This window comes from Watersipora subatra, chromosome 2 (genome assembly GCF_963576615.1).
Source record: "Watersipora subatra chromosome 2, tzWatSuba1.1, whole genome shotgun sequence".
Classification (NCBI taxonomy): Eukaryota; Metazoa; Bryozoa; class Gymnolaemata; order Cheilostomatida; family Watersiporidae; genus Watersipora; species Watersipora subatra.
In genome coordinates this window covers 35916445-35936873 of record NC_088709.1, presented here as the reverse complement: position 1 = coordinate 35936873, position 20429 = coordinate 35916445, and the positions used below count along the sequence as shown (strand labels likewise).

General features: G+C 38.5%; 1 protein-coding gene across 1 annotated transcript in view; it reads left to right on the top strand.

Annotated features, from left to right (window-relative positions):
* LOC137387075 (integrin alpha-PS1-like) overlaps positions 1-15503 on the top strand; it is an 80541-nt gene extending 65038 nt beyond the window's left edge. Inside the window, exons 18-22 of the mRNA XM_068073368.1 lie at positions 1806-1988; positions 2353-2481; positions 9374-9598; positions 11607-11735; positions 14627-15503. Coding sequence (XP_067929469.1) covers positions 1806-1988; positions 2353-2481; positions 9374-9598; positions 11607-11735; positions 14627-14740 — 780 coding nt within the window. The 3' untranslated portion in view covers positions 14741-15503. The remainder of the gene's footprint in view (positions 1-1805; positions 1989-2352; positions 2482-9373; positions 9599-11606; positions 11736-14626) is intronic.
* Positions 15504-20429: the final 4926 nt, after the last annotated feature.

Below are 20429 nucleotides of genomic sequence, written 5' to 3'. Positions count from 1 at the left end.
AAAAGTTGCGTGTTTATTTTGAAAGTGTCTTGTGACATTTGACCTTTTGCTTGCAAACTTCTCATTACATATTAAGCAAACTGGTGAACCAGTCTCATCAGCAGTGAAAGCAAATGAATCAGCCCACGTAGGATTAAATGTTCTATTTTCCTCTGTCATTTTTTTCCTTAGTATTCGCCATAGTTCGCCCACCTGGGGTAAAAAAAATGACGAAGTGTCGTGCCGGGTGGTGTTATTTTGGAGGTCTTTTTGGCGCATAAATAATGATGCATAACAAGCAACAATGTTTGATTTATTACCATAATTAAAAAATTTTAAATTATATTACAAAATTCAAAGATCAAACTTCTATATTTTTATGAATTAGCATATGGTAAAAAAGAAAAAACTCCAATGTCAAAGGGAGCTGCAGTGAGAAGATGAAAGAGCCGCATGCGGCTCCGGAACTGCGAGTTGCTGACCCCTGCTCTAGGGAAACCACAGCCAACTTGTGTATACTTTAGGGAAACCACAGCCAACTTGTGTATACTCTAGGGAAACCACATCCAACTTGTGTATACTCTAGGAAACCCCATCCAACTTGGGTATACTCTAGGAAAACCACGGCCAACTTGTGTATGCTTTAGGAAAATCACAGCCAACATGTGTATACTCTAGGAAATCCACGGCCAACTTGTGTATACTTTAGGGAAACCACATCCATTTTGTTTGTACTCTAGGAAAACCACATCCAACTTGTGTATACTTCAGGAAAACCACATCCAACTTGTGTATACTTTAGGGAAACCGCATCCAACTTGTGTATACTCTAGGAAAACCGCATCCTACTTGTGTATACTTTAGGGAAACCACAGCCAACTTGTGTATACTCTAGGGAAACCACATCCAACTTGTGTATACTCTAGGGCAGGGATCGGCAACCTTTTCCACTAAAAGAGCCATTTGGACCCGTTTTCCGAAAAAAAACGCAGTGGGAGCCACAACCCCCTTTGATATTTTTAATTTAAAAAAATACCACATGTAACTTTTTTAATACCTTTACAGCATGTTTACACCATAAAATGAAAATGTGTGGCATGTATAATGATTTTACTGCTGAGAAAACAAAACTACACTTTTGCAAAGAATATGAAAGTACCTTTGGCGGTTTTATTGGTGCATAAATTGTTATAAGGTGTACTACCTGCATTAGTGTTGTTGTTTGTCAGTAGTGTTGTTGACATATTATCAGAAGGTATCTCGTAGCGATCTGGCCCTTCGTGCGAATCCGGTAGTACGTTTTTCTGTACTTTTATGTTAAAGTTTAAGCCGCGTGACGATCATGTGATAAGGTACTAATAATAATATAACAAATAATGATGCATAACAAACGACAATGTCTGATTTACCACCATAATTACATTTTTTTAAATTATATTACAAAAGCTAGAGACAAAACTTCTATATTTTCATGAATTACTTGGCATACGGTAAAAAAGGAAAAAAAAATTCAAAGTCATAGGGAGCCGCAGTGAGGGGATGAAAGAGCCTCAAGCGGCCCCAGAGCCGCAGGTTGCTGACTCCTGCTCTAGGACTAAGTCAAGGGTAAAAGAAGTTAGTTGTTGTAAAGACCTACAACCTACCTATTTCTTGTTCGTCACTCCATCACACAAGCTGAATGTTTTACTGTGTTGACTTGACTACCCTGACTTGGCAGCCCTGACTTGGCTGCCCTGACTTGGCTGCCCTGACTTGACCACGCTACGCCTGCGCTGACCTTTTGTAGTTTGTAATACGCACCTTACATTTACCTACGTAATTTGTAGATCATCAACAGCGGCAGCTATGGTGCTGTATCCAAGGTAAATCTGGTAGTTCAGTGGCCGTATGAGATAGCCGCAACCGGGGAATACCTCCTCTACATGACCACATTCCCTAAACATGACTTTCCTCCTGGAAAGGGCCAATGCGCAGTTGCTGAGAAATATATCAATTCTCTTGGCCTCCAGGTAGAGTACTAGTAATTCTGAACAGATGAGTGGATGGCCAACAGCAGTCTCACAAGTCAACCAAACTCTCACAAGTCTAGTTGTAGCTCAACTAGACTTGACTGGACTTGTCGGGACGTTCTAGTCTAGATTTGAACAATACAATTTATTTCTAGCAATAGTTTCCTTACAATTACACCAGCCTGTTTCACCTGCTTCCATAGTGAAATTTCAACAGCTTCATTCTTGTACACACTTTTTATCACATTATTTTTTTACTTGTGGCAGCTATGCGTGATTTTTACCGTGCCATGTTATCATGCTAGTCTTTTATATCTTCAGTATCAAATTTTTTTATCGAAGATTTTTCTTGCGTTTTTCACAGATCGTAGACGAATTAACCAATGTCGATGATTCAACCACGCAGCGATACAAAAGGCAAGTCTCGCAAGAAGATGTTGAGCTAAAGACGGCTGCATCAAGCACTGGTCCAGCGCGCACTGTCGCACAACTGGTTAGTGAATACAGAACTGACCATTGCCTGTCGTACAACTGGTTAGTGAATACAGAACTAACCATTACCTGTCGTACAACTGGTTAGTGAATACAGAACAGACCATAGCCTGTCGGACAACTGGTTAGTGAATATACTGAACTGACCATTGCCTGTCGTACAACTGATTAGTGAATATACAGAACTGACCATTGCCTGTTGCACAACTGGTTAGTGAATATACAGAACTGACCATAGCCTGTCATACAACTGGTTAGTGAATACAGAACTGACCATAGCCTGTCGACCAACTGGTTAGTGAATATACAGAACTGATCATGTCCTGTTGTACAACTGGTTAGTGAATATACAGGACTGACCATTGCCTGTCGTACAACTGGTTAGTGAATATACTGAACTGACCATTGCCTGTCATACAACTGGTTAGTGAATATACAGAACTGACCATTGCCTGTCGTGCAACTGGTTAGTGAATATACAGAACTGACCATAGCCTGTTGTACAACTGGTTAGTGAATATACAGAACTGACCATTGCCTGTCATACAACTGGTTAGTGAATATACTGAACTGACCATTGCCTGTCGTACAACTGGTTAGTGAATATACAGAACTGACCATTGCCTGTCGTACAACTGGTTAGTGAATATACAGAACTGACCATTGCCTGTCATACAACTGGTTAGTGAATATACAGAACTGACCATTGCCTGTCGTACAACTGGTTAGTGAATATACAGAACTGACCATTGCCTGTCATACAACTGGTTAGTGAATATACAGAACTGACCATTGCCTGTCGTACAACTGGTTAGTGAATATACAGAACTGACCATAGCCTGTCGTACAACTGGTTAGTGAATATACAGAACTGACCATTGCCTGTCGTACAACTGGTTAGTGAATATACTGAACTGACCATTGCCTGTCGTACAACTGGTTAGTGAATATACTGAACTGACCATAGCCCAGCATTGTTCTCACACTATCATTGTTTTGAACATCAGAGAAATGAGTGTGTGTGTTTTAAAACCTCATATATATTCCTTTATACATGCAATAACAGCATGTATGTGAGTAAATCAGGCTATGCGATTGTACAGGAGATTATATCAAGCTATACAATTGTACAGGAGAGTACATGTAGCTATAAAACTGTACAAGAGAGTACACCTAGCTTTACAATTGTGCAGGAGAATATATCTATCTATGCAATTGAGTAGGATATTTAATTATAATGTTAATGCTTGATGCAAAGTAACCTTTCAGCTTTAGACTCTCTAGTAAGAGGATTTATACCAGTCGTCTACCATCTCAGGTTTTTGTCATTTCTCCTTAGACATTAAACAATGTAAACAGAAGATAGTATGGTAGACATAAGAGAAAATGTTTAATGTAATGTTTAATGCATTCATCCCATTAAACATTTAATGTTAAATGTTTAATGTGGGGGATGGAATGTGCAAGCCGCAAGCTAGACTAAAGGTTCATTTCACCGCTACAAGTCTCTGACTCGGTATAAGTTTTTTTGCATAAGCTACAAAAGCTTTTGGGGCACTATGAGCAACTTAAGGAAGCACCAGAAGTCTTAGAGAATAGTTACAGAGGGAACTTTGATTGAGTGGTGTAAACCAAAGTACATTAATACTACCACAACTAACTAATCGAGTATACTAGTACTGGCATAACTAACTAATCAAGTATACTAGTACTGTCATAACTAACTGATAATGTTTATCAGCTCTGCCACAACTAACTAATAATGTTTATCAGCTGTGCCACAACTTACTAATAAAGTATACTAGTCCTGCCCATTGAACTTAAAACCCCTGGAATGGCAATCACGTGACTTTTACGTGGATAATAATACGTAACGTATGCGCCATATTGGAGAGCTAATCGAATGCTAGTTACGTTTGTAAACAAACGATGAAAAATGACAGAAATGTACATGTTGAATAGTTATTTTCCAGTTGGGTGTTAATGAAAGCTACTCCTACACAACGTTTATGCCCTGATAGAAGAAACCCTATTTATAACATATGGAGTGGGATATATCAAATGATAAGTAGATGTATAATAGATTTTCGTGGACCATGTTACTCATACAAACTGTTGTATTACAAATGCATAAACCCTGCAAATGATATATTCAGGCAAATAACAACTGTTCCATTATATTAAAATTTATATTACTTATGCATAAATGCATATGGAAAAACTTAGCACATGAAGTATTTCGATAAAAACAACACATATGCTGCCAAAACAGAAACTGTTTTCAAGATTTAAGTGATAATAGCTTATGAATGTATGATATGTATAATACAGTATTTGTAAAAGATGGAATGAACTACTGCAACAACTAAACGGAAATTAAAAACAGTTGTAATAGAGGATAATCAAAATAATGCAAACAAGGAAATGCTGGAATTAGTGTAATCAGATGATTAAACTTATACATACACGTTACAGAAACTGTGTAAAAGGAGATTTGTATAGAACTGGATATTGAGCCAAGGTGCATCAGAGTTTCTTAGAACTAAATCAGATTAGGAATAACAGCACAACATCAGCTGCAGATGATTATTACAGTGATTACATTGTTACAGGCCTTTAAAAAGTACTACTTTAGTATTGTATGCCACAAAGATGCACCTTGCAGTTTGTGTGTAGGATTTTAGCATAATGATGCTGTCGGAGATCATAAAACGACTGAATAAGGTTTTTCATCAATGACGCAGTGGTTGGATATGCCATCTACGGTATCCGTAAGGTGTTTCCCAAAGCATAACACATCACTAGATCTTACACTACTGATAAAATACACCACACAATGGAGTGGATCTGGCTTTGTATGAATACGAAAGTATTGATCTGCAACTATCAGGATCCTGATGACATCGTCTGATGGACGCACCAATCCTCTATTGTTTTGTAGCTTGAGTAGAGTATAGAGATGTCGGTACTAGATACTTGACTTAGTGGTAACCAGCAACTGACGGCCAATGTAACGACAGCACTTTAGTTAGCTTTTGCACAATGTAGCCAGCTATATAGACTATACTGTTACCTATAACAGAAATTTTACATCTGAAATCATTGCGTTCCACAAACTGATCAACTTCTGGAGTAGCCTGTATGATGAGAATCTCGTTTTGAGCAGTAACATTACCTGTCTTACTAGCATCTGATTCTGCACCACATTTGCTGTTAAGTTTGCGAAGGTAGCTTTAAACTGAGTAACAGTAGGATTATTATTCCAACCCCCTAAACAAAAGCATCAATTATAACAATTACATAAAATCAACAAAAATGAATGTCTTATTCGCATAAACATAGTACCCTTAATATACAACAATACAACTAATAAAATAAACGAAAATAAAACAGCTCAAAATGCTACCATATCGCTATGTAAAATGAAAATGTGGCAATTTTCACTGGAAGTCATTCACACCCATCTTAGGCATAAAGCTTAAAGGTTGACTTGCAACAAAATTCACATTACCGTTATTTGATATGAAAAGATTCACCATGTCTTACCCTGTTGTGTTGAGGCAGGGTTGTTAAAAATCGATGATTTTTTTTAAATCAAAAAAATCGATTTCTATTGATTTATTTGATTTTTTTACTTCAATCGATTTTTTTGTTGTTCCAAAAAGATGTTTTGTGTTCTAAATTGCAAGTTATTGCTATCAATTTGGAATTTATGATTTTCAGGGGTATTATGTAGTTTTATTACAACAGCTAGAAAATGAAGAAAACATTTACACAGTTAACACATGATAAAAAGGACAGCATAATTTATGCGTTGGACATTAAATCCTAGAAACGAAGATGAAGAATCACAGAGAACAGATCACACAACTGCTAAGCTGCAGACATATTCATAGGCACTTGCTGTGGCAGCTGTCACTGTTTTGGGTGCTGTTTGAGGTTTCTAAATTTTTTTTAGATATAGCTACTTTAAGTTGAGCAACCTTGCAGCACTGTGCTTGACAATATGGTTTTAAATTCAATCATTGAAAAGTATTATTCAACCTTGAAAAATATTACCTTTAAATGACTTCACTCGAAGAACGTTTTAACCTGCTGTCAAAACATGGATCATTGAAATGTTCGTTGCAGATAAGTGCTCAAGGATCAGGCTTATTCACTCTTCCGCAGTTGCGATACCATTGTAAATAACGAGAGTTCTCAGTTGCTTTGTTTGGAAATCTAAAAATTAAAATGAAACTAGTAGTTAGTTAGCAACAGTGATAATAACAATAGTATTATTACTCTTATCTCCTTACTGCTAGCTAGATCCAGGTACAACAATAAATAATATTACAAGCACGACAAACACTTCCTTCAAATATAAATATTTAGAAATAACCTAATGGGTTGTAGTTCCAAAATATTAATATAAAAAAATTCCAAATTTAAATAATAAAAAACCTTCGTTCTGAAGGAAGAAAATTTCACTCACTAGCTTATAAATTTATCTAATCACCGACAAAATACAGTCAAACTCGTACACTCAGTAGTGACACTGATTGACTCTCACTCACCCAGTGACTAGTGTAGTAGAACTAACTAGTGGCAGTACTAACTGGTAGTAGCACAACTATTAGTAGTCGTAGACTTGAGCAATAGCAATAGAACTAGTAGTAGAAGTGACTCACTTGTGAAATGTCATGCCTTTTCCTTTAAAAGTCCATTCTTGCGGTTTTTGCAGTTCATGGAATAGCAATAGCACTGTGCACCTACACCATTATCTCTCATACATAAATTATTAGTAGGGCCTAGTAATCTCAGTAGTCTGTTCCTTTGATTGAGCGGTGTATTCGTGACCTTCCATAGCTGTTAAATCTGAAATTAGATTTCTTTCTCACATTGAACACAATGAAATTAACTTGAACATTAACTGATAATGGCGTCGCCGGATTTCTGTACTCGCAAATGACCTTTGCCCTTCCAGGGGTTTTTAGTTCAGTGGTCCTGCCATAACTAACTAACTAGAAATTCCACTGTCATACAGCCTACGACCAAAGTGATATTGGAAAAAAGAAAGGGTACTGATGGTTGAGAAATGCAATATTAGCAGTCAAATAGGATAACTGCAATGGTAGCTGTAATGTACTGGGTGTGGGTGTTATTATATACAACAAATAGCAATAATGAAAGGAAAAGGTTATATGTTTATATCTCTCCTCCTGCAAGAAGAGAAATGCAATATTGGCCAATATTAGAAGTAAAATGCACTGATATTATTAGAATAACCAATATTATTAATATAGTAATAATATAAAACCAATGCACAATTTTGTTTACATTTCAAAACGTCATAGCTAACAATATCACGAAGTTGTAATATTTATATAGATTTTTAGAAAATCTGTACTACGTAGTCATTGTTCTGTAGTCATCCAAACTTATAATTAATTATTGTAATAATCTCATAAGAACCGTTAAAAAATATCATCGTCATTTCCTTTACTTACACTCAGACCTGCCAACCCAAGAGTGGGGCATTGTGTGAGATTTGGTTTTGGGGCAATTGATGTATCAATGATAGTATATATAAAATTGTGGAAATTGGGGCAAAAATCTCACGCATTTCTCACGCATTTTCATTTTTTCTTTGGGGTGATTGAGTGAGTCTCACGCCTAATGCGTGAGAGTTGGCAGGTATGCTTACACTGCGTTGGACATCAGTTAGAATACGAAAGTACTCAAATGTGTCGGCAAATGAGAAAATTGAAATCGGCAAAAATGAAACGATTTCTGTACCCCTATGTTAATTGCCGAAACCTTCGGCAATTCGACAATGCTATAGACTGGTGAAAAGTGCACGTGATTTTTTCGTGAAATTCGCAAGACTTTATCGTTCTATTCTCTGTCGCTCGGCGTTTCAATTTCCGGTCTTAACTTTTATTAAACCAAGCTTTTCAAGCGTTTTGTGGTGATTCTCGTCCAAATTAATCTGTATATTTGTGTTTAATCCGATCAGATGGGTTAGTTTTAGGAATTTGCGGTAACCTTTCAAAGGCTTGGTAACATATTTAAATAGGTTTATACGCGTTTTGTATCATTATTATACTTAAACGACTTTACTGAAAAATAGTTAAATTTGTTGATAGGATTTCGTTGCAAGGGTTTGGTGTTGGCCGTTAACGGATAATTTTTCGGGAGTTGTGTGCACATGTGCATTTATCATAAATCTTCCAATCAATCGCTTCGCTCTTGTTTGGTCGTGGGATCAAATATACTAGTACTACCATAACTAACTAATCAAATACACTAGTACTGCCACAACTAACTAATAAAGTATAGTAGTACTACCATAACTAACTAATAAAGTATAGTAGTACTGCCATAACTAACTGATCAAGTATACTAGTAATTTACCATGAAACTGGCTTGTTTATTAAAATAGAATTAGCTCAGCTCGATAAGAGAGCCATGATAGCAGCTTCTATATCTTCTTGTCGTTGACACCGCTATTCTAAAACAATGGAAACATTGTATGGCTGTTACAAAAATATATTCTACATTACTTTCAACTAGCCTTTTACAGATATTTGCTAATCTGTATGCATTGCTACTGTATTTTTGTTAGATCTCATTGTCATTGGTTAATATTATTGCTGTTAATATATAAAATCTTTAAAATGCCTAGTTGATGAGCTTCTAGTGCAAACCGATGGTTGAACTACTGACAGTTTTTAAAATATCGCTAAAATCATTCACTGAGTTGCGTTCTCAGTCATAAAACATACTGGAATGTACCGGAACACACTGGACCATACCAGATCGTAGTGGGAACAAATGATTTCTCAGTTTTTATTAGCCACTTACTTTAAAGTAACCCCCTTTAGAATACATATCTTATTTATTTGCTGCAGAATTGCTATGATGGCAGCGCCAGGTGTTTCGACACGACATGCGAGTTTTTTGATGTGAACCCTGGGGATGTGATACGAGTTCGATTCAACTCAAGACTATGGAACAGCAGTCTTGTGAATGTGTACAGCGATGTGGATGTGGTGCAAATAATTTCTACGGGACAGTTGACCATTGATCCCTCTGCTGTAGTCAGCCAGACAAACCTTACGAATGATGGGAGAAATGTAAGAATATCAACATATTATATATATATATATATATATATTGTATTATTTCTTAGTCTACTACCCACCAATCATACATCATTGCTTAGCCCATGATCTCACCAATCTTTCATCATTGCTTAGCCCATGGTCCCACCAATCTTTCATCATCTCTTAGCCCATGGTCCCACCAATCTTCCATCATCGCTTAGTCCATGGTCCTACCAATCTTCCATCATTGCTTAGCCCATGGTCCAACCAATCATACATCATTGCTTAGTCCATGGTCCCACCAGTCATACATCATTGCTTAGCCAATGGTCCCAACAATCCTTTATCATCGCTTAGCCCATGGCCCCCCCCCCCAATTTCTCATCATCGTTTAGCCCATGGTCCCACCAATCTTTCATCATTGCTTAGCCCATGGTCCCACCAATCTTGCATCATTGCTTAGTCTATGGTCCCACCAATCCTCCATAATTGCTTAGCCCATGGTCCCACCAATCTTTAATCATTGCTTAGCCCATGGTCCCATCAACCTTTCATCATCGCTTAGCCCATGGTCCCACCAATCTTTCATCATTGCTTAGCCAATGGTCGCAACAATCCTTTATCATCGCTTAGCCCATGGCCCCCCCAATTTCTCATCATCGTTTAGCCCATGGTCCCACCAATCTTTCATCATTGCTTAGCCCATGGTCCCACCAATCTTGCATCATTGCTTAGTCTATGGTCCCACCAATCCTCCATAATTGCTTAGCCGATGGTCCCACCAATCTTTAATCATTGCTTAGCCCATGGTCCCACCAACCTTTCATCATCGCTTAGCCCATGGTCCCACCAATCTTTCATCATTGCTTAGCCCATGGTCCCACCAACCTTTCATCATCGCTTAGCCCATGGTCCCACCAATCTTTCATCATTGCTTAGCCCATGGTTTCATCAATCTTTCATCATCGCTTAGCCCATGGTCCCACCAGTCATACATCATTGCTTAGCCCATGGTCCCACCAATCTTCCATCATCGCTTAGTCCGTGGTCTCACCAATCTTCCATCATTGTTTAGCCCATGGTCCCACCAATCTTCCATCATTGCTTAGTCCGTGGTCCCACCAATCTTCTATCATTGCTTAGCCCATGGTCCAACCAATCATCATACATCATTGCTTAGCCTATGGTCCCACCAGTCATACATCATTGCTTAGCCCATGGTCCCACCAATCCTTTATCATCGTTTAGCCCAAGGTCCCACCAATCTTTCATCATCGCTTAGCCCATGGTCCTACCAATCTTTCATCATCGCTTAGCCCATGGTCCTACCAATCTTTCATCATTGCTTAGCCCACGGTCCCACCAATCTTTTATCATTGCTTAGCCCATGGTCCCACCAATCTTTCATCATCGCTTAGCCCATGGTCCCATCAATCTTTCATCATCACTTAGCCCATGGTCCCACCAATCTTTTATCATTGCTTAGCCCATGGCCCATCAATCTTGCAAACACTCACAATGTGATTATTCGCGGCAGCTGCATGTGTGCTGTAATGCAGTTCTTATGACTCTAGCTGCCACAATGATTAGTTTGGATCATACATACATGTAAGTACATACATACATTCATACATACATGTAGGTACATACATACATACATGTAGGTACATACATACATATATACATACATGCATGTAGGTAACTGCGAGGATTATTTGCCCTTATCGGAATCAACTTTTCTACATAAATGACTGGTCATGGCCAATAAAAGAATATTGAAAATTGGGATCACTTACAAAGCTTATGTATATCTAAAAATAAAATTATTAGTTTTACTGTTGTTGTGTAAGAGTTGTCACCTCTGTGCAAAAGTGACTATTTACAATAAGTAATGGTGTTAGTACAATAAGTAGCAACTGTCATGATGTTCTGCCTTGCTTCATTACATCTCTAAACTACTATGCTATCATAAACAACCTAGCATGGCTATGGTTGCTGGCTACTTCGTTGGTTTACATAGAAATTTATACAATTGCAGGTCACAACGGAGGCGGTCAGCATCTCGCGTGCAACAGACAAAAATAAACCGATTCCCATTTGGATTTATGTTGTAGCAGCTGCTGCTGGACTTCTGCTTCTTGTTATCATTATTCTAGTATGTTGGAAGGTAAGTTAAAAAGTGTAAGTTGATGGTAGGTGTTGCACTGAAGAGAGCTATGAAAGTGTAAATTGATGGTAGTTGTTGCACTGAAGAGAGCTATGAAAGTGTAAGTTGATGGTAGGTGTTGCACTGAAGGGAGCTATGAAAGTGTAAGTTGATGGTAAGTATTGCACTGAAGAGAGCTATGAAAGTGTAAGTTGATGGTAGGTGTTGCACTGAAGAGAGCTATGAAAGTGTAAGTTGTTGGTAGGTGTTGCACTGAAGAGAGCTATGAAAGTGTAAGTTGATGGTAGGTGTTGCACTGAAGAGAGCTATGAAAGTGTAAGTTGATGGTAGGTGTTGCACTGAAGGGAGCTATGAAAGTGTAAGTTGATGGTAGGTGTTGCACTGAAGAGAGCTATGAAAGTGTAAGTTGATGGTAGGTGTTGCACTGAAGGGAGCTATGAAAGTGTAAGTTGATGGTAGGTGTTGCACTGAAGGGAGCTATGAAAGTGTAAGTTGATGGTAGGTGTTGCACTGAAGAGAGCTATGAAAGTGTAAGTTGATGGTAGTTGTTGCACTGAAGAGAGCTATGAAAGTGTAAGTTGATGGTAGTTGTTGCACTGAAGGGAGCTATGAAAGTGTAAGTTGATGGTAGTTGTTGCACTGAAGGGAGCTATGAAAGTGTAAGTTGATGGTAGGTGTTGCACTGAAGGGAGCTATGAAAGTGTAAGTTGATGGTAGTTGTTGCACTGAAGGGAGCTATGAAAGTGTAAGTTGATGGTAGGTGTTGCACTGAAGAGAGCTATGAAAGTGTAAGTTGATGGTAGGTGTTGCACTGAAGGGAGCTATGAAAGTGTAAGTTGATGGTAGGTGTTGCACTGAAGGGGGCTATGAAAGTGTAAGTTGATGGTAGGTGTTGCACTGAAGGGAGCTATGAAAGTGTAAGTTGATGGTAGTTGTTACACTGAAGAGAGCTATGAAAGTGTAAGTTGATGGTAGGTGTTGCACTGAAGGGAGCTATGAAAGTGTAAGTTGATGGTAGGTGTTGCACTGAAGAGAGCTATGAAAGTGTAAGTTGATGGTAGTTGTTGCACTGAAGAGAGCTATGAAAGTGTAAGTTGATGGTAGTTGTTGCACTGAAGAGAGCTATGAAAGTGTAAGTTGATGGTAGGTGTTGCACTGAAGAGAGCTATGAAAGTGTAAGTTGAAGGTAGGTGTTGCACTGAAGGGAGCTATGAAAGTGTAAGTTGATGGTAGGTGTTGCACTGAAGAGAGCTATGAAAGTGTAAGTTGATGGTAGTTGTTGCACTGAAGAGAGCTATGAAAGTGTAAGTTGATGGTAGGTGTTGCACTGAAGAGAGCTATGAAAGTGTAAGTTGATGGTAGGTGTTGCACTGAAGAGAGCTATGAAAGTGTAAGTTGATGGTAGTTGTTGCACTGAAGAGAGCTATGAAAGTGTAAGTTGATGGTAGTTGTTGCACTGAAGAGAGCTATGAAAGTGTAAGTTGAAGGTAGGTGTTGCACTGAAGGGAGCTATGAAAGTGTAAGTTGATGGTAGGTGTTGCACTGAAGAGAGCTATGAAAGTGTAAGTTGATGGTAGGTGTTGCACTGAAGAGAGCTATGAAAGTGTAAGTTGATGGTAGGTGTTGCACTGAAGGGAGCTATGAAAGTGTAAGTTGATGGTAGGTGTTGCACTGAAGAGAGCTATGAAAGTGTAAGTTGATGGTAGGTGTTGCACTGAAGGGAGCTATGAAAGTGTAAGTTGATGGTAGGTGTTGCACTGAAGAGAGCTATGAAAGTGTAAGTTGATGGTAGGTGTTGCACTGAAGGGAGCTATGAAAGTGTAAGTTGATGGTAGGTGTTGCACTGAAGAGAGCTATGAAAGTGTAAGTTGATGGTAGTTGTTGCACTGAAGAGAGCTATGAAAGTGTAAGTTGATGGTAGGTGTTGCACTGAAGAGAGCTATGAAAGTGTAAGTTGATGGTAGTTGTTACACTGAAGAGAGCTATGAAAGTGTAAGTTGATGGTAGGTGTTGCACTGAAGGGAGCTATGAAAGTGTAAGTTGATGGTAGTTGTTACACTGAAGAGAGCTATGAAAGTGTAAGTTGATGGTAGTTGTTGCACTGAAGAGAGCTATGAAAGTGTAAGTTGATGGTAGTTGTTGCACTGAAGAGAGCTATGAAAGTGTAAGTTGATGGTAGGTGTTGCACTGAAGGGAGCTATGAAAGTGTAAGTTGATGGTAGTTGTTGCACTGAAGAGAGCTATGAAAGTGTAAGTTGATGGTAGGTGTTGCACTGAAGAGAGCTATGAAAGTGTAAGTTGATGGTAGTTGTTACACTGAAGAGAGCTATGAAAGTGTAAGTTGATGGTAGGTGTTGCACTGAAGGGAGCTATGAAAGTGTAAGTTGATGGTAGGTGTTGCACTGAAGAGAGCTATGAAAGTGTAAGTTGATGGTAGGTGTTGCACTGAAGAGAGCTATGAAAGTGTAAGTTGATGGTAGTTGTTACACTGAAGAGAGCTATGAAAGTGTAAGTTGATGGTAGGTGTTGCACTGAAGGGAGCTATGAAAGTGTAAGTTGATGGTAGGTGTTGCACTGAAGAGAGCTATGAAAGTGTAAGTTGATGGTAGTTGTTGCACTGAAGAGAGCTATGAAAGTGTAAGTTGATGGTAGGTGTTGCACTGAAGGGAGCTATGAAAGTGTAAGTTGATGGTAGTTGTTGCACTGAAGAGAGCTATGAAAGTGTAAGTTGATGGTAGGTGTTGCACTGAAGAAAGCTATGAAAAGGAGTCTGCTGGCTACCGTTAAGTCTTGCACATTCCATCATACTACAATACTCGTTATTTCATCAACTTTAATCACACAAAATGGAACTCGATAGTCAGAGGATGGTTTTTGTTGTTTCCTTATAGTGTGGCTTCTTCAAGAGAGACCGACCACAAATGCATGCCGCAAAAGTGGAGAGGCAGAAGGAAGGAGCGAAATATAGTGAAGTGCCCCAAGCTGATCCTGAACATATGACCTAAGGCTAACTTGACATATTACCACCATTCCTAACTGTAGACAAATGAAATTTGATGCTGTAAATCAACTCTAACAAGCATTCTCGATGAGATATAACCTGCATGGTGGTTTTTGGGACTATGAAATACTCAAAGATCTGTATAGAAGATACTGTGTGATAGGCGTCTGCTAGCATCATCTATGTATGAGGATAGATGATAGTGGACGGGTTTGACAACTACAGACACTGCCAGTTCTTCCACTCAGCACAAATCATGATTTAATTGAATGAGAATTACAACCTTTTATGCGTTTGCTGTAATATTGGTCAATGGATAGTTTCTGTCAACTGATTGCACATCACAAAGAATAACATGACCTTACACATGACCTTACACATGACCTTACTCATGACCTTACTCATGACCTTACACATGACCTTACACATGACCTTACACATGACCTTACACATGACCTTACACATGACCTTACACATGACCTTACACATGACCTTACACATGACCTTACACATGAACAAATGATATTATAGAATGGTAGTGTTGAATAAGGCCTGGAAGAGAGGGTTATTGGAAGCAATTCAGGAAAATGCTTCCTTTCAGACGTAACATGTACCTGGATGTACATACTCTATTCTAACCAATGTGCCATCTTAATCTCTTTTCTGGAATGATAATTACCAATGACAGTTCCCTTTTGCTAGCTTATCTCCTTCTAAACTTATCTTCTCATTCAATATTTTTCCTATATTTATCTTGCTTCGCGGTGTAGTAATTTGAGATGTGTGTGCGTTCCCACCCTGTCTGCATAGGCAATCAGATTCTCGGCGCTGCAGCTATCCATGACCAAGATTATTAGTATTGCTTACGCTTTTACTTGTATTTTCACTATTTGTATTTTCACACGTCTCCTAGGGTATTCGCTATGTGCCTAGAACCTCGTCTATTTCACATTTTCTTTTTATACAAGTTGATCATTCCAGTGATTATTCTAAATGCCATTTCATATCTACTTATGCTTTTAACGCTTATTTTGGTGCAACAATCGTGAGCGGAGGATGCTCTCTTTAGGAATTGATCAATCATTATGTGTATCTAATACAAACATGTTGGAAAAACACTGTAAACCGCAACTAGTTGCTAGTTATATTTGCCGATGTCCGACTAGAGCTGCCTTGCTCATTGCATTTTTCAATGGTGTACTTGATTCTTAAAGATTGAAGGACTCACGTGTGAAGTGAAATATTAGCAAGCAAGATTTTAATTAATTGAAATGCTATGGCTGACTCAAGTACAATCAGTTGCCTGACTTGTTGTGTATACCAGGATGGCATTTGACTAACGATCTCCATGGCAGATCTCCTTTTTATTCTGAGTTCATTTAAGCATTCAAAAATGGAATGCAGCACTTTTTGCCATTACAACTTTACTCAGCAAATGTGCCGGAGATGTTTTAGTGCTCCTGTTGTTTGCAAACAATATTAATGGCTCTTGGATTGGCTGATTTAGGACAATTGTAGTCTTGTAGACATTGCATACATTTATTCTCACTCCTTGAGAGTTCATAGTTCTTCAAGGTTCATAGTTCCTCAAGGTTCATGGTTCCTCAAGGTTCATAGTTCCTCAAGGTTCATAGTTCCTCAAGGTTCATAGTTCCTCAAGGTTCATAGTTCCTCAAGGTTCATAGTTTCTCAAGGTTCATAGTTCCTCAAGGTTCATAGTTCCTCAAGGTTCATAATTCCTCAAGGTTCATAATTCCTCAAGGTTCATAGTTCCTCAAGGTTCATAGTTTCTCAAGGTTCATAGTTCCTCAAGGTTCATAGTTCCTCAAAGTTCATAGTTCCTCAAGGTTCATAGTTCCTCAAGGTTCATAGTTCCTCAAGGTTCATAGTTCCTCAAGGTTCATAGTTCCTCAAGGTTCATTGTTCCTCAAGGTTCATAGTTCCTCAAGGTTCATAGTTCCTCCAAGTTCATAGTTCCTCAAGGTTCATAGTTCCTCAAGGTTCATAGTTCCTCAAGGTTCATAGTTCCTCAAGGTTCATAGTTCCTCAAGGTTCATAGTTCCTCAAGGTTCATAGTTCTTCAAGGTTCATAGTTCCTCAAGGTTCATAGTTCCTCAAGGTTCATAGTTCCTCAAGGTTCATAGTTCCTCAAGGTTCATAGTTCCTCAAGGTTCATAGTTCCTCAAGGCTCATAGTTTCTCGTATAAAGAAGGGTGTATACCATTGCCATCTGGACTCTTGTTAGTACATTTGACACGTTTGACAGATGTCAAGTTCTTATCCACACTAATTTGAGCATTAGGAAAATTATTGTTGGAGACATGTAAATTATGGTTTAGACCTCAACAAAGTATTACACCTCTCTGGTTCAATTTCGCAATACTCTAGATGTTTGACATTGAATATATCATCATAAAAAAGTTCAGCCTTTTTACTGTTCTTCGTAATCACCTGATCACTGTTATTCAGATTGGCAATATCTTGAGAGGACCTTCTGCAATAAGCTGCTTTGAACTTCCTCCAGAACTTGTTGCCATTTGCCTCAGTAAGTGATTGTGTTAGTTTTTCTAGATGCCTGGTCATTGCCTCTCTAAGGCTATATTGGGCAATATTAAACTTTTCCTTCGTGGCAGAAAGTTTTTCTCCATTTCTGTAAGATGAATTTCGCTTAAATATCATTTTATTGGCAATAATTCTTTTGTCCGAAATGGTTTAGGCCGTGGGCCAAGGCAGTTTATCTTGCATTTCCGTTGGCATCTCTTTTCAGTGACAGTTTGTTGCACGTACTAGATGGATTTCATGGTGTAGAATTCATATCCAATGAGTTGCCATCCCTACCATTTTCACTAGTGGGAGAATTTTCACATTTTAGGTTTGATAGATTTTAAGGAGTTGTCTCCTTTAAAACCAAAATGTGATTGGCCCTTTACTGAATAAGTCAAAGTTTGTCTCCTTATTACAAAGTTCAAGATAAAAGTATTGCCAGCTAAAAAAAATTTTTGTCATGCATGGTTTGAGCTTTGACATGGCTTCTGTAGCCCACATAAATGATTCTCAAGAAAATAATTTGATAACATTGACTGAGCACACAAATCGAACAATTCGCCAGTGTCTAAAAAGCTGGAAAAATACTTTTTAAAGAACCTGGAAGGTCGTTTGCCAATTATGTATATTTTCAAGCTATCTGCAAGGGCTCTCATATTAATAGAGCATGCTATCAAAGCCTGACTAACAACAGCAAGATTGAGCTTGCTAGGAAAAACACAGTGAGGTGAGTATTTTTCTAGACTTGAGATACTTTACCACTCAAACATTCAGAATGAGATAATATGAGTTTAATTATTCTATAAAATAGTTATTATGTAATTCAATTACATGATTATTAATTATTATTGAAGATAAACAACTGCTGACATGGTCTGTACTAAACAGTAGAGTGGGCTAATGATCAAGCTGCTTGTATTCAGTTTTAAAAATAACTAAATTCCCATCCAGCCAGGCATTAACATTAGCCTTGCGCTTGTTTATTAAATAGACTCTGGTTTGTTAGTCTTAACTGACCAAGTTATAGTGATTTCTCCGACCAATGTAGTTTTGGCGGTCATTTAGCCACATGAAGCGAGTTGGAAACCTGCTACTCACGATACACCTTGTCAAGATGAAGATGAGCCACCAAAGAAAATCACAAGATCCAATTCTGCTGTCCACTTCTCCGCATCAAGACCTAAATTTGAACACGCATGCGTGATTTGTGAAAAGGAAATGCGGTACTCCTCACACAAATCAACTACTCGCAAAGCTGTTTTTCATGTATCCAAAACTGAGTCTGCTGGTATGTCCATCTATCCTGTAAATTAACTGAGGCATGATTCCTTCAGTTGCTTTGACTATGGTAAGTAATTTATAAGCGGTGTTTTGTATTGTTTTGCAGTCCAACTTGTATTTGTACGGTACCAATGATTGGCATCACATCACCCTGCGAGCTGCTATGACTTCCACAGCTGATTTAAACTCCTATTCACATGTGCAAGCATGCTTGTAAACATTTTGCTAATTTTGCATGCGGTATGCTTGCCTACATATGCATGCGGTATGCTTGCCTACATATGCAGGTGGCTTAAAAAATACTGCTACCATCAAATAGGAAGAAAATATACTCATGCACTTTGATTAAGACGCGGTTGTTTTAGAGATGGCCTATCATAACAAGTGTTATGATGAGTGTATCTGCATCATGCTTAATACACGGCTGCGTAACTGGTAAAAATATCGATCAAACTTGCCTCGACAGAATCAATTAAGCAGATTGTCCAACACTTACCTATGGTGCCTTCGAACTTTTTTGTAAAGGTGCAAGAACTGCACCTCTAACTGTGGTTTTTGGATATTTCAGCTAAGGTAACTTGAGGACAACTGAGTCAGAAAACTTTATTGAGGACCAGTTCATATCTATGGCAGACATGATCAGACTACCACAAATGCGGTGACTCCAAGATATTGAGGATCTGGGGCCATCTTTATATGGGTAGGCCTACTATGGCGCTTATCTAAGCTCTGCCTACCAGCGCTATTTTTTCAACATTTGGACCACTTGCTGATACCATTCTTGATGCGCTTATTGCTCATGCTAAAAATACAAGGCTGCTTGTGTAGGTTTTGTGATCGGCAACTAATACAAGAAGAAAATCATGAGTATTGAGCAAAGCAAAAGATGATATGAGTCTACAAAGCAATCTTCATATTAGTAACAAAGCTTTGAAGATACCAAACTGAAAAAGCCTCTCTAAAGTCTGGAAGCAACAAGGAAGTGATGTCGATATGGGGTTGATATTCATAGTTTCACACTGGATGACTACAGCATAGAATTATCTCTCCCTGGAGTGATAACAACACGAGCGTTTCCGGTGCCAACAAGCAGCGTTTTAGCCTGTCTTGACAAACTGTTGTTTTTGCTGAGTTGTCCATCCGTCGAGCGGGCGAGCAACACAACAGCTTGTCACAAGACGTACTGCACCTGATGCATCAGCTGCACTGAAAGGGAGTTGTTCTCTTCCGTAAATGCGGCTTGGCTGCGATGTTATGGTAGTTGCTCCATTGGTAATCATAATGGATTTCGCGCAACAATTTATTTGGAAAAAATACGATTACAACGTTTAACCAAAGAGCAGTCTCTGTTGTAAACGTTAGTAGAATTAGAAAAATTATAGATCCTATTGAAAAACCGATGTTTCCGATTGATTGAGTATCCGATTTGACTCGCTGATTTTGTGTGCTGTCATTGTTACGTAGATACTACGTGTTGTGTTGACAATGATTATAAACTAATGCACCCTGCAACCAACCAGGGACTCCGAAGTTAAGGATTGTGGGAATGAAAGTGGGAATGATGAGGGAAGAAGCAACAACATTTATTATTCTATCTCTCTAACAAAATTAAAAGTATACTACACCGCAACTATAGCTAACGAACCCTATGGTCAGGACTCAGGAGTATATACATTCATGGATACTGGAAAGATTTAGTTGGATGGTAGAATTGGATATAGTAGGACATGTAGTACCGTCTAATAGTAGTTGGATATACTATTAAACGGTACTACATGTAGATGGATGGAACTTCAGTGCAAACACGCAAACATCAGTTTGGGTTTCTATGTTTGCAGCGAGCCGACTAAATTTTATTGTAACAGGAA